This window comes from Dermacentor albipictus, chromosome 1, assembly GCF_038994185.2.
Source record: "Dermacentor albipictus isolate Rhodes 1998 colony chromosome 1, USDA_Dalb.pri_finalv2, whole genome shotgun sequence".
Classification (NCBI taxonomy): domain Eukaryota; kingdom Metazoa; phylum Arthropoda; class Arachnida; order Ixodida; family Ixodidae; genus Dermacentor; species Dermacentor albipictus.
This window is the reverse complement of record NC_091821.1, coordinates 122,013,247-122,035,090: the sequence shown is the minus strand read 5'-3', so window position 1 is coordinate 122,035,090 and position 21,844 is coordinate 122,013,247. Positions and strand designations below refer to the sequence as shown.

The following is a 21,844-nucleotide window of genomic DNA, read 5'->3' as shown; positions in this document are numbered from 1 at the left end:
CGACCGCCCCGTTCCTGTTCTCTTTACAGTCCTTACCAATTGTTCCCATGACCTAATCCTCGGATTCGACTTTTTTACGGCGCATTCAGCTTTGATCGACTGTTCTGACGGTACCCTTTGCCTCAAACTTCCTCTACTTGCGCATATTCGTGCTGAACTGCCGAACAACTTTAGTGCGACCGCCTTCGTCCGCCTGCCGTCTAAAGCCTTGACTTTCGTCGATTTGCTATCATCTTTTCCTGTGCCCGATGGTGATTACGTCGCCACATCTGTTCCCCATGTCCTTTTAATGCGGAATATTACTGTGCCCCACTCCGTCGTCATCGTCGCCGATAACTGGACATGGCTCCCCGTCGTCAATGTCGGCCTGACAAAGGAAGTTCTACCCCAAGGCATATCGGTTGCAACGCTGTGTGCTATGGGAGATGACGACGTCACGACGTTTCCAGTTGACGTCTGCTCAAGTTCTTCACCATGTCCACAGAATGGTATTTGCCCTGATGCAACATCTCGTCCAATGATTGCTGCGGACCTAATGTCTCAACAAACAGCAGCTCTGTGCCGCCTTTTGGGTTCCTACCACGACATCTTTGCCCGCAACAATCGCCAATTGGGCCAGACTTCAATTGTTAAGCATCACATAAATACTGGTGATGCCAGGCCTATTCACCTCCAGCCATATCGAGTTTCTGCTTCAGAGCGTAAGGTTATTCAACATGACGTGAACAAGATGCTTGCCAGAGGTATTGTTGAACCTTCGTCGAGCCCATGGGCGTCGCCCGTGGTACTTGTTAAAGAGAAAGATGGCACATGGCGTTTCTGCGTAGATTATCGTCTTCTAAACCGCATTACCAAGAAAGACGTCTACCCCTTGCCTCGCATTGACCACGCCCTTGATTGTCTCCACGGGGCCAAATATTTTTCATCAATAGACCTTCTGTCTGGTTATTGGCAAATTTCTGTGGATGAAAAGGCCCAAGAGAAGACCACGTTCGTTACCCCTGATGGCCTATATCAATTCAAAATTATGCCATTCGGTCTATGCAACGCCCCATCAATTTCGAACGTATGATGGACTCTTTACTTCAAGAGTTCAAATGGTCAACGTGGATCTTCGTCTTGTGATTCGTCCCTTCACCTGTTTGTTTCCCAAGCTGGTGTATTATACCGCCACAATGTACGCCCCGTCAGCCTGCCCTACTCGTCGTCATTCCAAAGCACCTCCAGTCAGCTGTTCTCCAAGAACTTCATAATTTACCAACGGCAGGTCACGTTGGCGTTTCCCGCACCTACGACTGGATCTACGACTGAATGCGCCGACGCTTCTTTTGGCCAGGCCTTGCCCGCTCCGTCCGGAAATACGTCACGGCGTGTGAGAAATGCCAGCGCCGAGAAACACCATCGACGCTCCCTGCCAGTGCCTTCAACCGCTCGACATTCCTTCGGAGCCGTTCTTTCGCGTTGGCTTGGGCCTACCTGGCCCCTTCCCTCTATCCACATCTGGCAACAAGTGGGTCGCTGTGGCGACCGATTATGCCACGCGCTACGCCATCACCAGAGCACTTCCAACAAACTGTGCCACAGATGTCGCCGATTTTCTTTTACGCGACGTGGTTTGCAGCATGGCGCTCCACACGAATTGCTGACTGATCGTGGTCGGACATTCCTTTCTAAAGTCATATCCGACATCCTGCAGTACTGCTCAACCAAGCACAAGCTGACTACGTCTTACCATCCACAGACTAACGGTCTCACGGAGCGTCTGAATCGTACCCTAACAGGCATGCTTGCAAAGTATGTCTCGTCCGACCATACTAATTGGAACGTTGCCCTACCCTATGTCACTTGTGCGCATAGTTCTTCACGTCACGATACTGCCGGTTATTCCCCTTTCTTTCTGTTGTTCGGCCGCGAACCTACATTGCCACTGGACGCAGCCCTCCCATCCACCGCAGCAGAGACCTGCGAGTATGCACTTGACGCCATCACCAGGGCAGCCTAAGCACGCCAAATTGCTCGCGCTCGCCTCCTGACCTCCCAAGAGAAGCAACGGCGTTTGTACGATCGCCAACACAGAGATGTCCACTTTTCGCCTGCATCTCTGGTACTGCTGTGGTCCCCAACTCGTCACGTTGGCCTGTCAGAAAAACTCCTGTCTCGGTGCACAGGCCCATATCGAGTGCTGCGTGCCGTGACTCCTGTTACGTACGAAATCGCCCCACTCAGTACTAGTGCCTCATCTACCTCGAATTACACTGGCGCTGTGCATGTCACACGCCTGGAACCATATTACTCTCCTGTTATCACCGATATTTACACGCACCGGGACTGTGCTTCTGCTGCCGGGGATAATGATACATGCATATTGCCTAGCTGTTTGTTGTGGGCGATGCACGCGGGCGCCCCGACGAAGACGACGAACGCTCCCTGGCTCTCGAGCTGTCGGCTGAACTGGCTAGCTCTGCATTATCCTTTGCAAATACACTTTGTAAATAGCCTCGAGATCTTATTCCTTCGTTCGCGTAACAAAATCGCATAAAAAGAATGCGATGGGCTATTTGTGCGCACACAGTTTGCGCAATACGGGTGAGGGCGTCGTAGAGAACGGGCCGGACAAGACCCAACAAAAAAATAGGTTTTCATCACCTCGTGTACATAAGTTTAAGTGCAGGTTAAAAAAAACTTGGTGGTCCAAGGTAATTCGGAGTCCCTCACTGCGATGTCCCTCATAATCAGATCATGGTGTTGGCACGCAAAACCCCAGAATTACATATATATATTTTTTTTCATCTCCTTGCAGCTTGTGCAGTGTGAATTACGCTTTTCTAGGGTGTCTAATCGGCCGATTTTGACGCCATCTAAGGAAGAAAAATAATAAAAAGAAAAACGGTGAACGTTTGGAATAAGCTAGGCCACGCATGGCCATGGCCGCATGCTTGGTTCATGCATTATGTATGTGTAGAACAAACACAGCTACACCATAGCAACTAACGCTAAGTATTCAGACGCTCGCACAATCTGCAGCCGGCTGCTCGGCCACTCTGGACAAGTGTAATTCACACTGTACGGTATGCTATTATTACTAACCAAAACTATTTTATTCGTAAGAGAAAAGCGCGTCCGATGAACGAGGTAGTCGTGAAATATATCTACAGATAACAATCTGAACGCTTATCAATACGAACAGCAGTACTTGTTCAATAGCAGCACGTCACTTACGCTGTTACTATCATCGTGTATTTTCAAAACTATATATATATATATATATATATATATATATATATACTGATTGCTGTTAAACCACACCTTCGAACTACAGGGATAGTATTGCAATACGGGCTATGCCGACTTAAATCCCTTCAATACTTCTCACAGAACCCTTTCCCATATAGAAGACGCCCCATCATATTATGTAGACCGTGCGAGTCCGAAAACTACTACTACTACCAGCAACTGCTGCCGAGTGTGTATCTGGCATACACCAGAGAGCCTTCGCCCAAGCCAGCATGGCGGAGAAAGCAGACAGCCCATAAATGGCGCCACTACCTGCACAATAAGGCGGCGCCCATGCAAACACGGTCTACAACAACCTGTAGTTGTGTCGCATTCTGCCAAATATGGAGCGAGCGGTCGTGAGAGGTTGTGCTCTTTCCTATGATGCCTCACACAACATGCTCATTATGCCTGGGATAAATTTTACGTATACATTTAGCCAGTTACTAGTCTTTTCAACGTGCAGATAGTATTATCCCTTAACCAAATATATAAAGGAAGAAAAAAATGGCTACATTTCGGTTCATTCAACGACGTTTGTTTCTATTTCCAGTTGACTTACCTCTTCTGGCACAGAAGGTGAGCCTCCGTCGTAGTTTCAATATTTTTGTCTACGGCTCCAATACCGAGAAACATCTGGTCAGCGTAAATGACCTTGCAGCCTGGGTAAGTCCCTTTGACAGTTTCTGCGATGCCAGCCTTCCCTGATCCTGGTAGGCCACGAGTAATGAACATCACTCGGCCATATGATCGCAGGAAGTCAATGCACTCTTGGCAGCTCAAGAAGGGCTGTTCACCATTTTCGCTCATGGCGACAGCAGCTCAGGATGTCCAGACTCTAGAATGATGCCTGCGGCGTCCACTATCCTGTAATATCAGTTAGCACTGCGGTAATGATGACGTGATGATGCATTGATTGATTTTGAGTCACATATAGCGACAAAAACCCTTATAAAGGACTTCGTAATCACGGATTCCTAAGCCCCGATCATTTCAGCTTTTTTAGGGCTTACAGAAATATCAGCAAATACAAGTACTGCAACAGTTCTGCGAAAAACTGTCGTTGTGATAACGCAGTAACTGCCACTTAAGCATACCACCAATAAGCGTCCATCGCCCCGCTACTCCTACTTCCCCTTTCTTTTATTTTTTTTTTTCATAATCATCGTCATGATAGTCTGCGTTTCCTATACAAAAGCTACGTCTCCTGTATTCGGACTGTGAATCTGATCCGATCATCGATCGAAGTTGTTCATGAAGCGGCCTTATTCGTACGTACAAGAAAGTTCATGAAGGCTCCCAGCATTCATTTTAGACGTAGATTATCTTGTCAAAGATAATCATTGTCCAATACGCGGGCAATGGCGCTTGGAGTCACGAAAGAGAAAAATGTACTTTTTGCGCTTTCTTTTTAGCAGCACATCCAGTTAACCATGCCTTAATTAAAACAGCATTGTGGCACCAACACAGCATAGTGTTAGGCCATTTCACGGTAATGCAAATGCATGAACGTTTCCGATGAAAATGAATTCTCGTTGATGGCATGCCTACAAAAGGAAAATTCTAGACAGCAGCAGTAGAATATATCTATACAAACTTCACATATACGTTTACCGTGAACGATAGCCACACCAATACGTCCAGACTCTTCAACGCCCGTCGCGCTCACTCACGAGACCGTTTAACAAGTGCCAGCGTCCGACGGACAGCACGCCGGCGCAGTCCCATTTGTTTCGTGTTGTTTCCACGCGTATGTTCTTATCTGGCTCATTATCGTACTTTCGCTCTGGCTTTCCGTTTGGCCATTGTACTCCGTGGTACTTACGTGCAACGACTTCTATACGGGAAGGGTTATTATCTCTCTATATCGCGATCCTCGATACTTTAACTAAAACGGCGACAGAACTAAAGCAATAAATAAATAAATTATGGGGTTTTACGCGCCAAAACCACTTTCTGATTATGAGGCACGCCGTAGTGGAGGACTCCGGAAATTTCGACCATCTGGGGTTCTTTAACGTGCACCTAAAACTAAGTACACGGGTGTTTTCGCATTTCGCCCCCATCGAAATGCGGCCGCCGTGGCCGGGATTCGATCCCGCGACTTGGTGCTCAGCAGCCTAACACCATAGCCACTGAGCAACCGCGGCGGGTGGAACTAAAGCAACGCCAGCTATACTAAGAGTTCTGCCGTAACTGCACAGTAATTCCTTTTAATTGTAATCTACCCGCGTCACAGCGCTGCGCACCTGACTGAAGAGACCACAAATTCAACTCCTTGCTTTTGCCTACCGTGAAATTTAAGCAACTTTTACCGTATTGGTTTTGTCTCATTATGACTCTCTCTCGTATATATTGGCAAAGGACGCTGCGGTTGGAAAAGTGGGCGCGGTAGCCTCAATTCGGGTGAAATTCTGAAGCGCTCGAGTCAATGTAGCCATCCTCCGACAAAGGCAGTAGTATATCATAGGGAGCACTCAAATTTCCATTATTTGCTATGAACAGCAGAAGCCCTTGTTCATTGCATAGTTACAACGATGACGATGACGTTGCCACTCCTCTCGTGCTTTTGAGCACGCACCTACTAGCAATATGACTCCGCAGAGCGAGCACCCCCTGGAAACGGCTATATGACTCATTGGCACATCGCCTATCTAGGCGTGGGATATGAAACCGGACAGGTGTCTGTTTCATCTCCCCGCATTTCTTTATCTCTCTCTCGTGCTCGACCCATTATGTTTTAATCGTACAGAGCTGTGGCAGCTAGTTGTGCACACAATTACATCTGCATGATCTGAGACGCGATAACTGCAAAAAGGCATCAGCAGATTGTGGGGACGCTCGACTCTTTCGATGTGGTTTTCTTCGCATAGCTCTCTCGTCTCCTGTATTCCTGCTTCCCCGAATGGAACGTTCTGCGGTGAAAGTTGCTGTAATAAATTTAGCGCAGAAACTGGATCAGAGAGAGTGGGGAACATACAAAAAACTGGATCTCCTTTCTGTGATTGTGTTTTCGGCGCTAAAATCATTATTGTTCGCATACCCAAACTAGCCCAACAAGTACTGCTACTGAAGTCGTAGTTGCGCAGTAGTAGGAGGGATGGCACGAATGCACCGATGCTAGCACCACCTTACGGGGTGGCTATTAGTGCGCAAGAACTAGCTTCCTCTCTCGAGCTTGGTGTCCGCGTTGCGCCGCAAACGAATCGCGCGCTGGCCGGCACGCTTCGAGGGACCGTCCTGCAAACGGCTTCGGAGCGCGACATCGGATGGCTCGCTTGCCTATGAAACATGCTGAGGAATCTAGAAAGCTCGTCACCACGCGAGGATATCGAGTCAGAAATGCTCGTCTCTGCCAAACACTCATAGTCGTCCACGGGTGCAGTCTCGCGAGCTCAGGCGCGTTTGAGCAATCACGTTGAGCTAGGGTGGTTGCTTGGGCTAGTTGGTAATTCATGATCTGTGTATGTCGTCTATCGCTGTCCTTGTACTTCGCGCTGTACGTTATTTTTTGATCATGTATTACAAACTAGCCCAAGCAACCACCCTAGTTCAACGTGATTGCTCAAACGCGCCTTGTCAAGAATGGCGAGCTGCGAAAAAAGATTGCCACACAGTTACGACAGGGCGACACGACGCGCACCTCTCCCTCTCCGTCGCTGCAGCTGGGAGGCGTTCAAAGAAGCGGCCTTTGCGCTGGAATCCGCCGCCTTCCACCCGCCCCATCGACATTGTGACGGAACTAGTTCAGCGTGTGTGAACAATGATTCCGGAGTTCCCCAACGCGGAGCTGATTTGACACGCATGGACAAGCTGCCGTGGGGACAACGTATTTTGGTGCGTCTCACGCTTCGGCACCCCGCCAACGCCGTCGTCGGGCATCAGAGCGCGGTTGCCTTTGTGTCTGTAAACTGATCTGCAGAGCCGCGGCGAGTTGGTGATGAGTAAACGAACAGTCGCCGCGTCGTAGGACCGGCGGATCGAGTGTATAAAAACTGTGGTTGTGCGAATGCTGAGGACACTTCTCTTGAGCAGTCATGTTAGACTGAGTCACTTCTCTCATGCAGTCATGTTGGACTGATACTCTTTTTCTCAAGCAGTCATGTTAGACTGATTTAATTTCTGTAAATAAACCCCTTTTCCTCGTTCTCGATGAGAAGCAGTTCTTCACTCCATCAACGATCTCAGCGTAAATAAGTTGGACGACGGCATGGGCCAGCTACCTCCAAATTCATGCCGTACTCCAATCTTGGCAAAGGACCACGGACGATGGGATTGAGCCCCCAATCCTGACAACTGGTGGCAGCGGTGGGATGGACTTTGCGACATGGCGCTGTATCTGCGGTGAGTGCTTGGTTTTTGCTTTGACTCTCTAGGCTTCATTTTGTGGTTGTTCTGTTTAGAACAGTAGGGAAGCTAGATTGTTGTGTGTTAGCTAGGTTGTGTTTTCCTAGCTAGATTTAGAGAGCAGAATCAAGGCAGTAAAGCAGCAGTCATGGAATTAAGGACACTGCTGAGAGACGAGTTGTTGATTGTTGGTGAGGAACTGGACCTAGATGTACGTAAGGAAATGCTAAAATCAGAATTATTGCATATCATTTCCGAACAGGCCAGTGAGGAAGAAATTGAACTGGGGTTTGAACTTCTGAAAAAGAGAGAAGAACGAGAGAGAAAAAAAACGGAGGAACGCGATAAAGAAAGGGAGGAACGCGACAAAGTTCGCGAGTTAAGAAAAATGCAACTTGAACTTGAAAGCAAACGTTTGGAGTTGTCTCAAGGAAGTGAAGGCGCTCTGGGACGATCAAGTGAGGCAGAATCATACCGCATGGACAGGCTATTAAAGCCATTTGAGGTCGGGACCGACATAGGCTTGTTCCTAAGCAATTTTGAAAGGACTTGCGAAAAGATTAACTTCGGCCCAAGTACATGGCCACAGCGGTTGCTGTCTATGTTGCCGTGTGAGGCGGCGGAAGTAATCGCCAGACTAAGTGTGCAGGATGCATATGATTATGCAAAAGTTAAGGCTAGTCTCCTGAAGAAATACCGCCTTTCAGCCGAAGCTTTTCGGCAAAGGTTTAGGAGCACAGGCAAGAAAGATAGCGAGGGCTATCCGGAGTTTGCATATAGCTTAAAGGCCAACCTAGTCGAGTGGCTTAAAAGCGCGGAAGCGTACGACAGCAGAGACATGATCATTGAATGCATGTGTCTAGAGCAGTTTTACAAAACCATCCCCCAAGCTGTGAAACTGTGGGTGCAAGACAGAGGTAATGTAAACACTGTGGAAAGGGCGGCTGAATTAGCCGAAGAGTACGCAACCCGTAGAAAGTTGAACGCCGAGGAGGGAAACTGGGACGGTCGAAATGGACCGCGGAAACCATTTCCGATCAAAAAGGGTGCGCAAACTAGACGATCCGAGCCTGTAGACATGGCGGAAAAGCCCGCAGAAAAGAGCGAGGAGAAACTTAACGGAGAAACCACACAAAAAGAACAGAAAAGAAAATTCGAATCTGTTAGACCAATCCGCTGTTACAAATGCCACAAACTGGGACATATAGACTGCGAGAAGTCTAGCGTAGTTTTTTCCTACGTGGAGGAAAAAGATGAGAATATTGAACTTTTAAGTCCATATCTCCACGACCTGCAAGTTAATGGAAAACCATGCCGAGTGCTAAGAGACAGTGCCGCCACGCTGGACATTGTCCATCCGTCTTACGTGATGGTAGATGACTTCACCGGAGAAGTAGCATGGATAAAACAGGTTGTAGAAGAACACAGCGTGTGTCTGCCCATGGCCAAAGTCAAAATCAGTGGACCATTCGGGGAGCTAAAGACTGAGGCTGCAGTTTCCAAATTTTTGTCACTGCAGTATCCCTACATCTTTTCGAATCGTTCGAATCAGTTACTGCGTGACAGAGGGCTCAAACTGGGAGAGGGCTTAGTACAGGCATTGACCAGAGGCCAAGCTCGTAAGATCGCGGCGCTTTCGGCTGAAAATGCTCAAGCTCCTCCAGCTGAAGCAGAAAAGGGGATAGCTTCAATACCCGAATCCGAGCTAGGCCCGAGGGACAAAAGAACAGTTGAGGAGAGCCTGCCAGTTGACCAGCTCAATGAGAGCGTAGCACTAGAGTGTCAGAGTTCTAGCCTGCAGGAAGAGCAAGCAGACGCGCTCACAAGCGAGACAGGGTCGTTATTATCACCGGCCTCAAAGAACTTTGATCAACTCTTACGCGTGGATAGAGAGTCACTGGCAGCTGAGCAAAATAATGATGAGAGCTTAGCTAAATTACGTGACACAGCTAAAGAAGGCATTGCTAGGCGCAACGTAACGATACATGAGAGAGGAGGATTGTTGTATCGGCATTACAGAGATCGAAAGGGTAGGATTTTAGATCAGTTAGTCATACCTACTAAGTATAGGGAGGACCTTTTGAGTCTTTGTTATGGAAATGGGTGGTCCGGCCACCTAGGCATAAACAAATCAAAGGAAAGATTGCTTATGGAATACTACTGGCCTGGCTGTTTCAAAGATGTAGAAAACTTTGTAAGATCATGCGACGCCTGCCAGCGTTCTGGTAAACCAGGAGAGACTTGGAAAGCTCCACTGAAGGTAGTGCCCTTAATAACAGAGCCTTTCAGACGGCTTGTAATAGACACGGTAGGGCCTCTTCCAAAAACAAAATCAGGCTACAGGTACTTGTTTACCATGCTGTGTCCGGCTACCAAGTTTCCAGAAGCAATCCCTTTGAAAGAGCTCAGCTCCACCGAAGTAGTAGACGCGCTTTTGGCAGTGTTTGCACGAGTTGGGTTTCCAGCCGAAATTCAGGCAGATCAAGGGTCAGTATTCACGCGCGCACTGACTTCCACATTCTTGCAAAAGTGCGGGGTAAAGTTAATACACAGTTCTGTCTATCACCCTCAGTCAAACAGTGTAGAGAGGTGGCATTCGGTGCTTAAGCGAGTTTTGCGTGCGCTCTGTTACGAGCACAAGGAGGACTGGGAGAACTGTCTGCCGGCAACTTTGTTTGCTTTGCGAACGGTTCCACATGAGGCGACAGGGTTCTCACCAGCAGAACTAGTGTATGGGAGGACACTCCGGTCTCCACTGAGAATGTTAAGAGAGATGTGGGAGGAAAGAGGGGAGAGTCCAACCGTGGTTGAATACGTGCTAAATTTACTGGAACGGCTAAGCGCAACCCGAGAACTAGTCGGAAAGAACATGGAAATAGCTCAAAGGAACGCCAAATTCTATTACGACAAGAATGCGAGGCTTCGTACGTTTAAAGTCGACTTAAGGATGAAAGCGGAAAAGTGTAGGTTTGGTTGTTCGCAGGTTACTTATCTGGGCCATGTTGTCGGTCAGGACATGAGACGGCCGGCTGAGCTGAAAATAGCTACGATTGGAGAATTTTCTCAGCCGCGCCCGAAAACGGACCTTCGTTCATTTTTGGGACTTGTGGGGTACTATCAACGGTACATTCCGAATTACTCGCAATTGGCAAGTCCACTAACAGACGCCCTCCGAAAGGGAGCACCGAGTAACGTACACTGGGATAAGGACAAGGAGAACGCTTTCCAAAGTTTGAAAACGCTATTGGTTTCTCGCCCTGTGCTTCGCGCGCCAGACTACACAAAGGAATTCATAGTTCAATGCGACGCAAGCGACAGAGGTATGGGCGTGGTACTTAGTCAAGTCGGCGACGATAACGAGGAGCATCCTATCCTCTACGCCAGCCGTAAACTAAATGTAAGAGAGGAAGCCTACAGCGCTTCAGAGAAGGAATGCGCTTGTTTGGTTTGGGCCGCCCAGAAGTTGTCGTGTTACTTGTACGGAGCGAAGTTCATCTTCGAGACCGACCACTGTCCTCTGACGTGGCTCAATCAAATGTCACACAAAAACGGCCGCTTGCTCCGATGGAGCCTCACTCTCCAAGAGTACAACTTCTCCGTTAGATATAAGAAGGGAAAGTTGCATAGCAATGCGGATGGTTTGAGCAGGCTAATTTGAATTCTGCGTTTGAGGGTCCCGCCTAAATTTTGGGGTTACTAGTGTTAGCTTTTCTTTAGGCGAAGAAAATCCCCTCTCATTCAGCAGAATTCCCTCCATTAATTGCTGAATTTGTCAGCAGGAATTTGCTTCAGAAATTGGCATAGTGAAATGCAGCATTTTTTTTGTTTCTGCACTTATGTTGTTGTTTTTTTTTGAAGCCTAGCGAGTCTAAAGTGAGAGCCAATGCACGTCATCTCGGCGCAGAGCCGTGTTGTGGGGTTCATTTTGCAGTTGCCTGTCCTTGTTGGATGTTTTGGGGCGGTGACATCAATGCACAAGTGGTCGCTGCGAGCCAAGACATCAATCCCCCCCCCCCCCCCCTGACCAGCAGCCGTTCTCTTCCTGCCTAGCGGTTGTCAGCGCTAGACAGTCGAGACTTTCCGGGCCATGGAGGCGCTGTCAAGAATGGCGAGCTGCGAAAAAAGATTGCCACACAGTTACGACAGGGCGACACGACGCGCACCTCTCCCTCTCCGTCGCTGCAGCTGGGAGGCGTTCAAAGAAGCGGCCTTTGCGCTGGAATCCGCCGCCTTCCACCCGCCCCATCGACATTGTGACGGAACTAGTTCAGCGTGTGTGAACAATGATTCCGGAGTTCCCCAACGCGGAGCTGATTTGACACGCATGGACAAGCTGCCGTGGGGACAACGTATTTTGGTGCGTCTCACGCTTCGGCACCCCGCCAACGCCGTCGTCGGGCATCAGAGCGCGGTTGCCTTTGTGTCTGTAAACTGATCTGCAGAGCCGCGGCGAGTTGGTGATGAGTAAACGAACAGTCGCCGCGTCGTAGGACCGGCGGATCGAGTGTATAAAAACTGTGGTTGTGCGAATGCTGAGGACACTTCTCTTGAGCAGTCATGTTAGACTGAGTCACTTCTCTCATGCAGTCATGTTGGACTGATACTCTTTTTCTCAAGCAGTCATGTTAGACTGATTTAATTTCTGTAAATAAACCCCTTTTCCTCGTTCTCGATGAGAAGCAGTTCTTCACTCCATCAACGATCTCAGCGTAAATAAGTTGGAGGACGGCATGGGCCAGCTACCTCCAAATTCATGCCGTACTCCAATCTTGGCAAAGGACCACGGACGATGGGATTGAGCCCCCAATCCTGACAGCCTCAGCTCGCGAGACTGCACCCGTGGACGACTATGAGTGTTTGGCAGAGACGAGCATTTCTGACTCGATATCCTCGCGTGGTGACGAGCTTTCTAGATTCCTCAGCATGTTTCATAGGCAAGCGACATTCGTTGTAATTCGGATATCTGGTATTGGTGTATAAAAGGCACAATAAATGCCCTTTGTTTGTTTGTACAACTGGGTCTTGTCGTTCCTTGGTTCCTAAAGCACTTCAGACCTCAGAAGATACACTGGCCGGTGAGCTTCAACACGGTTCTCGCGACACCGCAGTGCAGCACAGAAAAGACCATGAATCAGTACAACGGCATATGACGTGACGAGACCTCTTACTAGAGGTGCTGTAGTATGCCCCCTCTGTTTGTGATGCTGCTACATAGGGCCGCGCAATGAGTAGAGAGAGAGAGAGAGAGAGACGGGGTTGGAAAGGCAAGGAGGTTAGCCGGAAGAAATTCCGGTTTGCTACCCTAGACTAGGGGAAGAGTAAGGCTAAACGAAAGAGGGAAAGAATAGCGGAGAGATAACGCAAATACACAAAAACAAAGCTGGGCTGCAGAAGCGATGCACGATGAAATGATGGTGGGCACGGAGGCACGGCCAGGAGCAGTATGCTTCAATTTCCACGCTTCTGCCTTTTGCAGGCTTACCTGGCTTCTTTTCTGGTTCTGCAAGCGTCGTCGGTGCAAGCATCGCCATGTTCCACACGTGCATGGCCATTCCAGTCCGGCAACTGCAGTTACCGACTGCCTGACTTTCAGCCGCAAACGAAATCAAGGCCAGATGCAAGCACTATCGTCCCATCGTTCTGCGCATGGTCTCCTTGCACGACGACGTCACAGCCAGGAGCGGACATAAATGCAATAAATGGACGGCGGTGCTGCGGTCTCTGCAGTGGGCACGGAGGCACGGCCAGGAGCAGTATGCTTCAATTTCCACGCTTCTGCCTTTTACAGGTCTGTAAGCCATATTCTCTGTACGCTAAGAAAAATGATAATCGTTGTTTGGTCCTGTTTCCGTGCCCGGAAGTGCTTGCTAACATTGCCTGTGATTGTTTTTCGATGCTTTTATTGTTACTTCGTTCCGGTGATGTGGAAGCAAATCCGGGCCCTGACAGGCGAACTAAAGCCCTGCTCGATATGGGTTCATTGCCTGATGACCCTTCCGAAAAGATGACAGTCATATTTACCCTCATTAGAGACCTTCATACGCGCTCAACTCATTCCGCTAAAGTCCAGAACGAGTTGGCAACTGATGTTAAAGATATAAGGACGAGCCAAAAGAAAATCGAGGCTCAAGTTACATCAATCCAGAAGAGGCTTGATGAGCTTGAAACAAAAACTAAATCGATTGAGCTCCTAGAGCGCGCTGTTAATCACGTAGAGGACTCAGTCAAGTCGGTTGACGCCCATCTTGGCCATTTAGAATCCCGCCTGAACGAGCAAGAGGACCGCTCCCGGCGCAACAACACAATTCTTCGAGGCATTCCAGATTCTCAAGAATCGTGGGAACAATCCGAGTCCAAGATAAGGTCCATCTTAGCAGGTGCGCTTGACGCCCTGTCAGACAGCGCGATCGAGCACGCACATCGCTTATAGGATCATATTCGCAAAACAAATGCCGCCCTATGATCGTCAAATTTTCTGATTTCAAATTAAAAGAAAAAGTTCTTTCAGCAAGAGCAATACTGAAAGAGAAAAATATAAGCGTGAGCGAAGACTTTTGTGCAGCCACACGTGAAGTGAGGCGCAAACTATTCCAGTTTGCTAAAGATTAACCTGGCGCACCCTGATACCAAGTGCGTCACAAAAAGTTAATAATACTTAAGAAACAATATGTCTACGACCCGATAAGTCAATGTGTCAAAGAAAACGAGTCGCCACAAACACGCAGAGCTGCAGACAATACAGAGCATGCGCCTGGGCAGACGACGTCCCCTGCGCTCGCTCTGTGAGATAGGAACGCGACAGCGTCAACAAACGCAACCTATCGAATACTTCAGTTCTTTTTACTAACATCCGAAGCATTATCAGCAAAGGCGTTGCACTGGAATCGGACATGGCTTCATCCACAAATTGGGGACCACGAATTATTCATGAACTCATGCGATTTTTCCGTTTACCGCTGTGACCGCGATACACGATAAGGAGGCGGTGTACTGCTGGCGATAAATGAAAGGCTGCCTTCAGATTGCATTAAAATTACAACCAGTTTGGAGATTGTATGGGCAGTCGCTAAACTAGCACATCAAAAAATAATTTTGGGTGTCTTCTATCACCCCCCGAATTTCACTGCAACATTTGTGAGCGATTTGCACGATGCCATTCATAGTGTTTGCTCTCGTCACACCACAGTGTCAATTTTCTTGCTTGGTGATTTTAATATGCCAAATATTATGTGGCACAATGATCCCCCCACAGTGTATCCTAACTCCTCTATGGCGCAAGACTTCTTAGAATTGTGCAATACAAAGGATCATGAAGTAAGGCTCATGCAAAATGACCAGCATACCAGGTGTTTCAACATAGAAATCAAAGGTGTACCAACGAAGCCAAAAGAAAACACCCTGGATATAACCAGAAAACTTGCAGGTACACTTCATGTACCTTTCGAGGATTCTGATGTTGAAGTTTGCCACCGAGTTAGGACAAGCGGTAACGCTAATTGCCCTAATATTGTGGTGCAGTTCAGACACAGGGCCAAGCGCGATTCTTTCCTAGAGAAGGCAAGGAAAAAACAGCTGGCAACAGAAGATATTCAGCTGGAGCCCAGCACTCCGATTTATATCAATGAACACTTATCTCCTCCCATGAAACGCTTGTTTGGAGCGGTGAACAGCAAAAAGAAAGAACTCGGCTGGAAATATGCCTGGTATCGTAATGGCAAGATTTTTGCCCGGAAATCAGACGGCAGCCCCATTGTCCCCATTTGCCATCTTGATGACTTGCAGAAGATGACGTAGGAACAACAGTTGGGTCCATTTTTTTTTCTGGTAGCTTCTTATCTAAAATATGGGTTATGTACCATCCGAGGTAAAGGATCTTATATCAGATAAGCAACCAGCAATGACATTTTTTTCATCAAAATGTTCGATCGCTCGCAAATAAGACTGATGAACTTACCATGTTAATACACAGCTTCGGAATACCGATTACTGTCATAATGTTAACCGAAACGTGGTTAACGCCCACATTACAATTGTTCCAGCTATCTGGTTATCACCCGTCGTGGTTGCTCAGTGGCTATGGTGTTGGGCTGCTGAGCACGAGGTCGCGGGATCGAATCCTGGCCACGGCGGCCGCATTTCGATGGGGGCGAAATGCGAAAACACCCGTGTGCTTAGATTTAGGTGCACGTTAAAGAACCCCAGGTGGTCAAAATTTCCGGAGTCCTCCACTACGGCGTGCCTCATAATCAGAAAGTGGTTTTGGCACGTAAAACCCCAAATATTATTATTATATTATCTGGTTATCAGTCGTTCTTCTGTAGTCGACAGGATAAGCGAGGGGGCGGTGTAGCGCTTTTGCTCAAAGATAATATTTTTGCTGAACCAGTCGACGAGTTCACTGGTATAACTTCCGATTACGAGGTACTGACACTGCAAAGCCATACAAACTTGTTCTCTGTTGTGTACAGACCACCATCAGGTGATGCGACCCGCTTTCTTGCTTTCGTTGAAAAGCTTTTCAGTTATGCAACAGAAGAAAAAATGAATCTTGTTTTAGGTGGTGACGTCAATATAAACATGCTGTCATCTTCTCCGCTGCAAAATGATTTCCAGACTCTAATTACAATTTGCGGTTTTTCAAATACAATTTCTACAGCAACACGCATAACTGTTGACAGCGCCTCCTTATTAGATGTGTTCATATCAAATATAAATATTCATTCATTAGAGGCCGACGTTCTGTACACTGATATCAGTGACCATCTAGGCATTATTCTGCTAGTGAGTAAAATCAATCGTGTGACTCAAAAAACTAAGGAACCAGTTTATATTCAGTCAATTACGCCATCTAATCTGGAGGCTTTTCGCCATGCCATTGCTCAGCAAACTTGGGACAGTGTTTATTGTGCACAAGACAGCAACTCTGCATATTCCGCTTTTATTAATATTTTTAAACCGTCGTATGATACGCATTTTCCATGCAAAAAAATTACGAGGCCACCTAAAGCGCGGAAACCTTGGCTGACCCCTGAGCTTCTTGACATGATTAAACAAAAACATGTTTTATATGCCAAATTTGTGAAATCTAGGGATGAAGCCTTGCTTAAGGCGTTTATGAAATACAGAAACAGTTTAACAAATAAACTTAAAACTGCCAAAGATGCTTATTTTTTAGGAATATTTAGTGACCCTGCTAATCAATGAAGTGATGTACTTTGGCGCAAATTGAATGCCTTGTTACAGCCTAACTCTTACTCAGCTATTCCTGATATATTGGAACATGATGGGCAACAAATTTCTGGAGATGCAGTACCAAATGCATTTAATGAAGTCTTTACTCTAGCACCGCAACAGGACCTAGAACAAAGCCTAACTAACTACGCTCAGTTTCTACCAGTAAACAGGAATGGAGCATCGCTTTTCCTTGCTCCAACTACTTCTCCTGAAGTTTTTTCGTCTATTAGAGCTACAAGCAACAGCAAGTCACTAGACGCCGACGGTATCCAGATTCGCCCTATAAAGTATGTGCTCGATATTATAAGCCCTATTCTAGCCCATGTTTATAACTTAATATTATCAACAGGTGCCTTTCCTAAGAGAATGCAAATTACCCGCGTTGTTCCCGTTTTCAAGCGCGGTGATAAAACAGCATTAAATAATTATCGGCCTATATCAATAATTCCAGTATGTTCTAAGGGTATTGAGAAAATCATGCATGCGCGATTACTATCATTCTTTAACCGTCACCATTTGATTGCAGACTTTCAACATGGTTTTAGAAAGCACCGCTCTACGGAAACAGCCCTCCTGAGCCAAAAAGAAATAATTTTAGATGCATTCAGCCGGAAGCATATGGCACTAGGCATATACATAGATTTCTCTAAGGCTTTTGATTTAATTAATCATTCCATCCTTCTTAACAAATTAGAAATGTATGGTGTACGTGGAACCGCCCACTCGCTTATGACATCTTATCTGTCCCACAGATCACAGTTCGTAGATGCTAGTAACACAATATCTTCAAGGAAGCCAGTTATCACTGGTGTGCCGCAAGGCAGCATTTTGGGCCCACTTTTATTTTTGATTTATATAAACGACATTGTACGCTGTACAGATAACGCTACATTCGTTTCGTATGCCGACGACACAACCGTTTTTATTACAGGCAACGTGGAAACAGATATAGAAATAAAGGCTAATAAGACGCTGTCTGACTTAGAACGGTGGTCCGTGATAAACTGCTTAAAAATCAACCCTAAGAAAACAAAAGTTATCTTGTACGCGCCTAGAGGAAAGTTGTTGACAACTAATATGAATTTGTGTCTGGGCAGTGAGCAGTTAGAGATAGTGGATTCCGTTAATATCCTTGGGGTGCATTTTACAAAGCACCTAACCTGGAATGAGCATGTTGATCATCTCCAATCTAAATTGTCATCTGCCATTGGTGTTATTGCTCGTCTGCGTCGCTTACTCCCGACCAAGGTAAAAATTATGCTGTACAATGCTCTGGTGGTATCTGTCATGCAGTACTGGGTCATGGTGTGGGGTACAACTGGTGTAACAAACTTACACAAACTACATTTGCTACAAAAAAGAGTTGTGCGTTACATAGCTGATGTCCATTATACGCACTCCACAAAACCACTTTTTTCTAAATATGAAATTCTTCCTGTATTTTGTTTTTACAATTATAGGTCGATGTTGTGCTACAAAGATTTCGTAAAATTTGGCATTGATGATACAATTCATCTGGCAAAACATCGGGAAAATACAAATATTCGACAGACCCGACATAAAGAAATGTGGTTCGTACCTACCCCAAGAACCTCCTATGATGAGCAATCTTTATCTCATACATTACCTTCGCTTTTAAACCTATTAGACCGACAAAATTTTGATCCCTTCAAAAACCGAAACTCTCGCATTAAACGTTTTTGTCAACTTATTTATTTGCAAGACTAGACATTGCCTTCTTATTCTCCTAATTTTGTTTCCCACTGTTATTTATGCGTGTTGATTATTTCTTGCCGTCTTGTTTCACTCTGTATTACCCGTTACATTGTGATGATTTTTTTTTCATTTCTTGTGTATGACTGGCTGTCATCTTGCTGTTATGCCAACTTACAAGGGGTCGGGACCTCGTCAAGCTGTCCAAGCTTTTAGTCCTGTACTCCTCCTTCTTTAAGGAAATTGATTGATTGATTGATTGATTGATTGATTGATTGATTGATTGATTGATTGATTGATTGATTGATTGATTGATTGATTGATTGATTGATTGATTGATTGATTGATTGATTGATTGATTGATTGATTGATTGATTGATTGATTGATTGATTGATTGATTGATTGATTGATTGATTGATTGATTGATTGATTGATTGATTGATTGATTGATTGATTGATTGATTGATTGATTGATTGATTGATTGATTGATTGATTGATTGATTGATTGATTGATTGATTGATTGATTGATTGATTGATTGATTGATTGATTGATTGATTGATTGATTGATTGATTGATTGATTGATTGATTGATTGATTGATTGATTGATTGATTGATTGATTGATTGATTGATTGATTGATTGATTGATTGATTGATTGATTGATTGATTGATTGATTGATTGATTGATTGATTGATTGATTGATTGATTGATTGATTGATTGATTGATTGATTGATTGATTGATTGATTGATTGATTGATTGATTGATTGATTGATTGATTGATTGATTGATTGATTGATTGATTGATTGATTGATTGATTGATTGATTGATTGATTGATTGATTGATTGATTGATTGATTGATTGATTGATTGATTGATTGATTGATTGATTGATTGATTGATTGATTGATTGATTGATTGATTGATTGATTGATTGATTGATTGATTGATTGATTGATTGATTGATTGATTGATTGATTGATTGATTGATACCTTTTCGCTGACCCAAATCGTTAAGGAACCAACAAGAATAACCACGTCTGTTTCCAATACACTTGACCTTGTTTTTACAACCCGACCCGATCTTATTTCCGACCTAACATGCTTGCCAGGTATCAGCGATCATTGCCTACTTTCGTTTAAAGTTTGCCTCGAGCGACCTAAACCGATTAAAAAGATCAAGACATTAAGAAATTATAACAAGGCTGACTTTCTTTCAATTAATAATGAACTCGCAGTGTTCCTTGATGAATACTTGCGTGAATTTGAATGCCGTAATGTTCAGTCAAACTGGAGTATCTTTGTTAATAAAGTGATTGAATTAACAGATAGGCATATCCATATTTACACGATCACCTCTAATCTAAAAAACCATGGTATAATCATCAGCTAAAACGCTTGTCTAATAAAAAAAAGCGCCTGTTTAAATCGGCTAAACTAAGCCGTACCAATGCTCGTTGTTCAGCCTACAAACAGAGTGCCGATGAGTACGCGCAGGCCCTAAAAGACGCCAAAGAAAACTTCCTAAGCAGCACATTACCTTGTATGCCTAAAACTAACCCTAAACAATTTTGGCGCACGGTTAATTTTAAAGACAATAATATAATAGCGCTCAGTGACGTTAATGGTGACGCTATACCGACCAACCAGGGTCCCGGAGTACTAAATGGAGTTTTCGCAAAACATTTCTCGTTACCTAGCAATTCCACTCCGCCACACCTACGACCATATGACCATGATGTAATGTTCCCTTTCATTATCAGCTATGATGGTGTCGCGAGCATCATTAGGTCAGTAAAACCATCCTCTGCGCCGGGTAGTGATCACATTAATATGAAATTCCTTCAAAGCACAGTTTGTTGGACATCAATCATCTTAACTAAAATTTTACAGCAATCATTGCACGATGGTTTTCTTCCATGCGAGTGGAAAGTCGGGAAGGTAATTCCAATTCATAAATCAGGCAATAAGCATTCCCCTCTAAACTACAGACCGATTTCGCTCACAAGTATACCTTGTAACATACTAGAGCATATCTTGGCTTCTCATCTTGCTACTTTTTTGGAGTCGAATTCACATTTCGCACCATAACAGCATAGATTTCGCAAATCATACTCGTGTGAAATCCAACTAACACTTTTTGTACACAAACTAAACACCATTCTTCACAATAGGTCCTTGGCTGACTGCATTTTCCTTGACTTTGCTAAAGCCTTTGACAAAGTGTGTCACAAACTGCTCATCTATAAATTACGACTACTTAAGCTCGATCCCTGTATTTTAATCTGGATTGAAAGTTTTCTCGCTAACCGTTCTCAGGTTGTTTCAGGTAATGGCGCGAATTCTGAAAAATGCACAGTCCATTCTGGTGTACCGCAGGGCTCAGTCCTCGGTCCTCTTCTTTTCTTCATCTATATTAACGATTTACCATCCTGCGTTTCCTCATCCGTTCATTTGTTTGCCGATGATTGCGTAATTTTCCGAGAAATAACAAGTTCAAATGACGCCGCTCTTCTTCAAGCTAACATTAACGCAGTCTTTGAGTGGTGTAATATATGGCTTATGGAACTAAACATTAAAAAATACAAATTCATGCGAGTGTCTAGAAAGATTACTAGTTTACCTACGTATCACTTAAATAATTCACTACTCGACAGCGTATCTTCATATAAGTACCTCGGAGTTCACATCAGTAGCAATCTAACATGGGATACTCCCATCTCTCATGTTGTCAGCAACGCTAATCGCATGCTCGGATATCTTTGTCGTAACTTTGCAAGATCACCTTCGCCTCTCACACTAATGCTGTATAAAACACTCATTCGCCCTATGTTAGAATATGCCGCTTCGGTTTGGGATCCGCATTATAATACTTTGGTACATACGCTTCAAATGGTGCAAAATAATTCCGTCCGTTTTATACTCTCTAATTACAGTCGAATCGCGAGCATCACGGTAATGAAAGATAACATTAAACCACCTATGCTTGCTTCACGACGTGCGATGCTTCGCTTAAGCGTTTTTCACAAACTGCATCATCATCCCTACCTGCGTGATTAACTAATACTTCCTCCTCATTACGTTTCGCACCGTTTGGATCATGCTCATAAAGTTGGCACTCCGTTGTGTAAAACAGAATCATTCCTACATACCACGCACATCAAATGATTGGAATTGCCTTCCCAAATTGGTAGTAACAATTTCAGATCATGAAAAATTTGTGACTTCATTAACCAATGCTCTGTAACATCTTGTTTTTGTCTGCCTCTTTA

The 21,844-nt window shown here is 45.3% G+C and overlaps 1 protein-coding gene across 3 annotated transcripts in view; it reads right to left on the bottom strand.

Moving 5' to 3' along the window:
• The window catches only part of LOC135904823 (uncharacterized), a 50,657-nt gene that overhangs the window by 20,497 nt on the left and 8,316 nt on the right, over positions 1–21,844 (bottom strand). For 2 of the 3 annotated variants that reach the window (XM_065435806.2, XM_070525295.1), the window contains one exon: positions 3,836–4,140. In XM_065435806.2, the coding sequence (XP_065291878.1) occupies positions 3,836–4,083 (248 nt within the window). In that variant the 5' untranslated portion in view covers positions 4,084–4,140. Of the gene's footprint in view, positions 1–3,835; positions 4,141–4,887; positions 5,005–21,844 lie in introns of those variants that run through there. The other variant, XM_065435809.2, reaches the window with a different exon arrangement.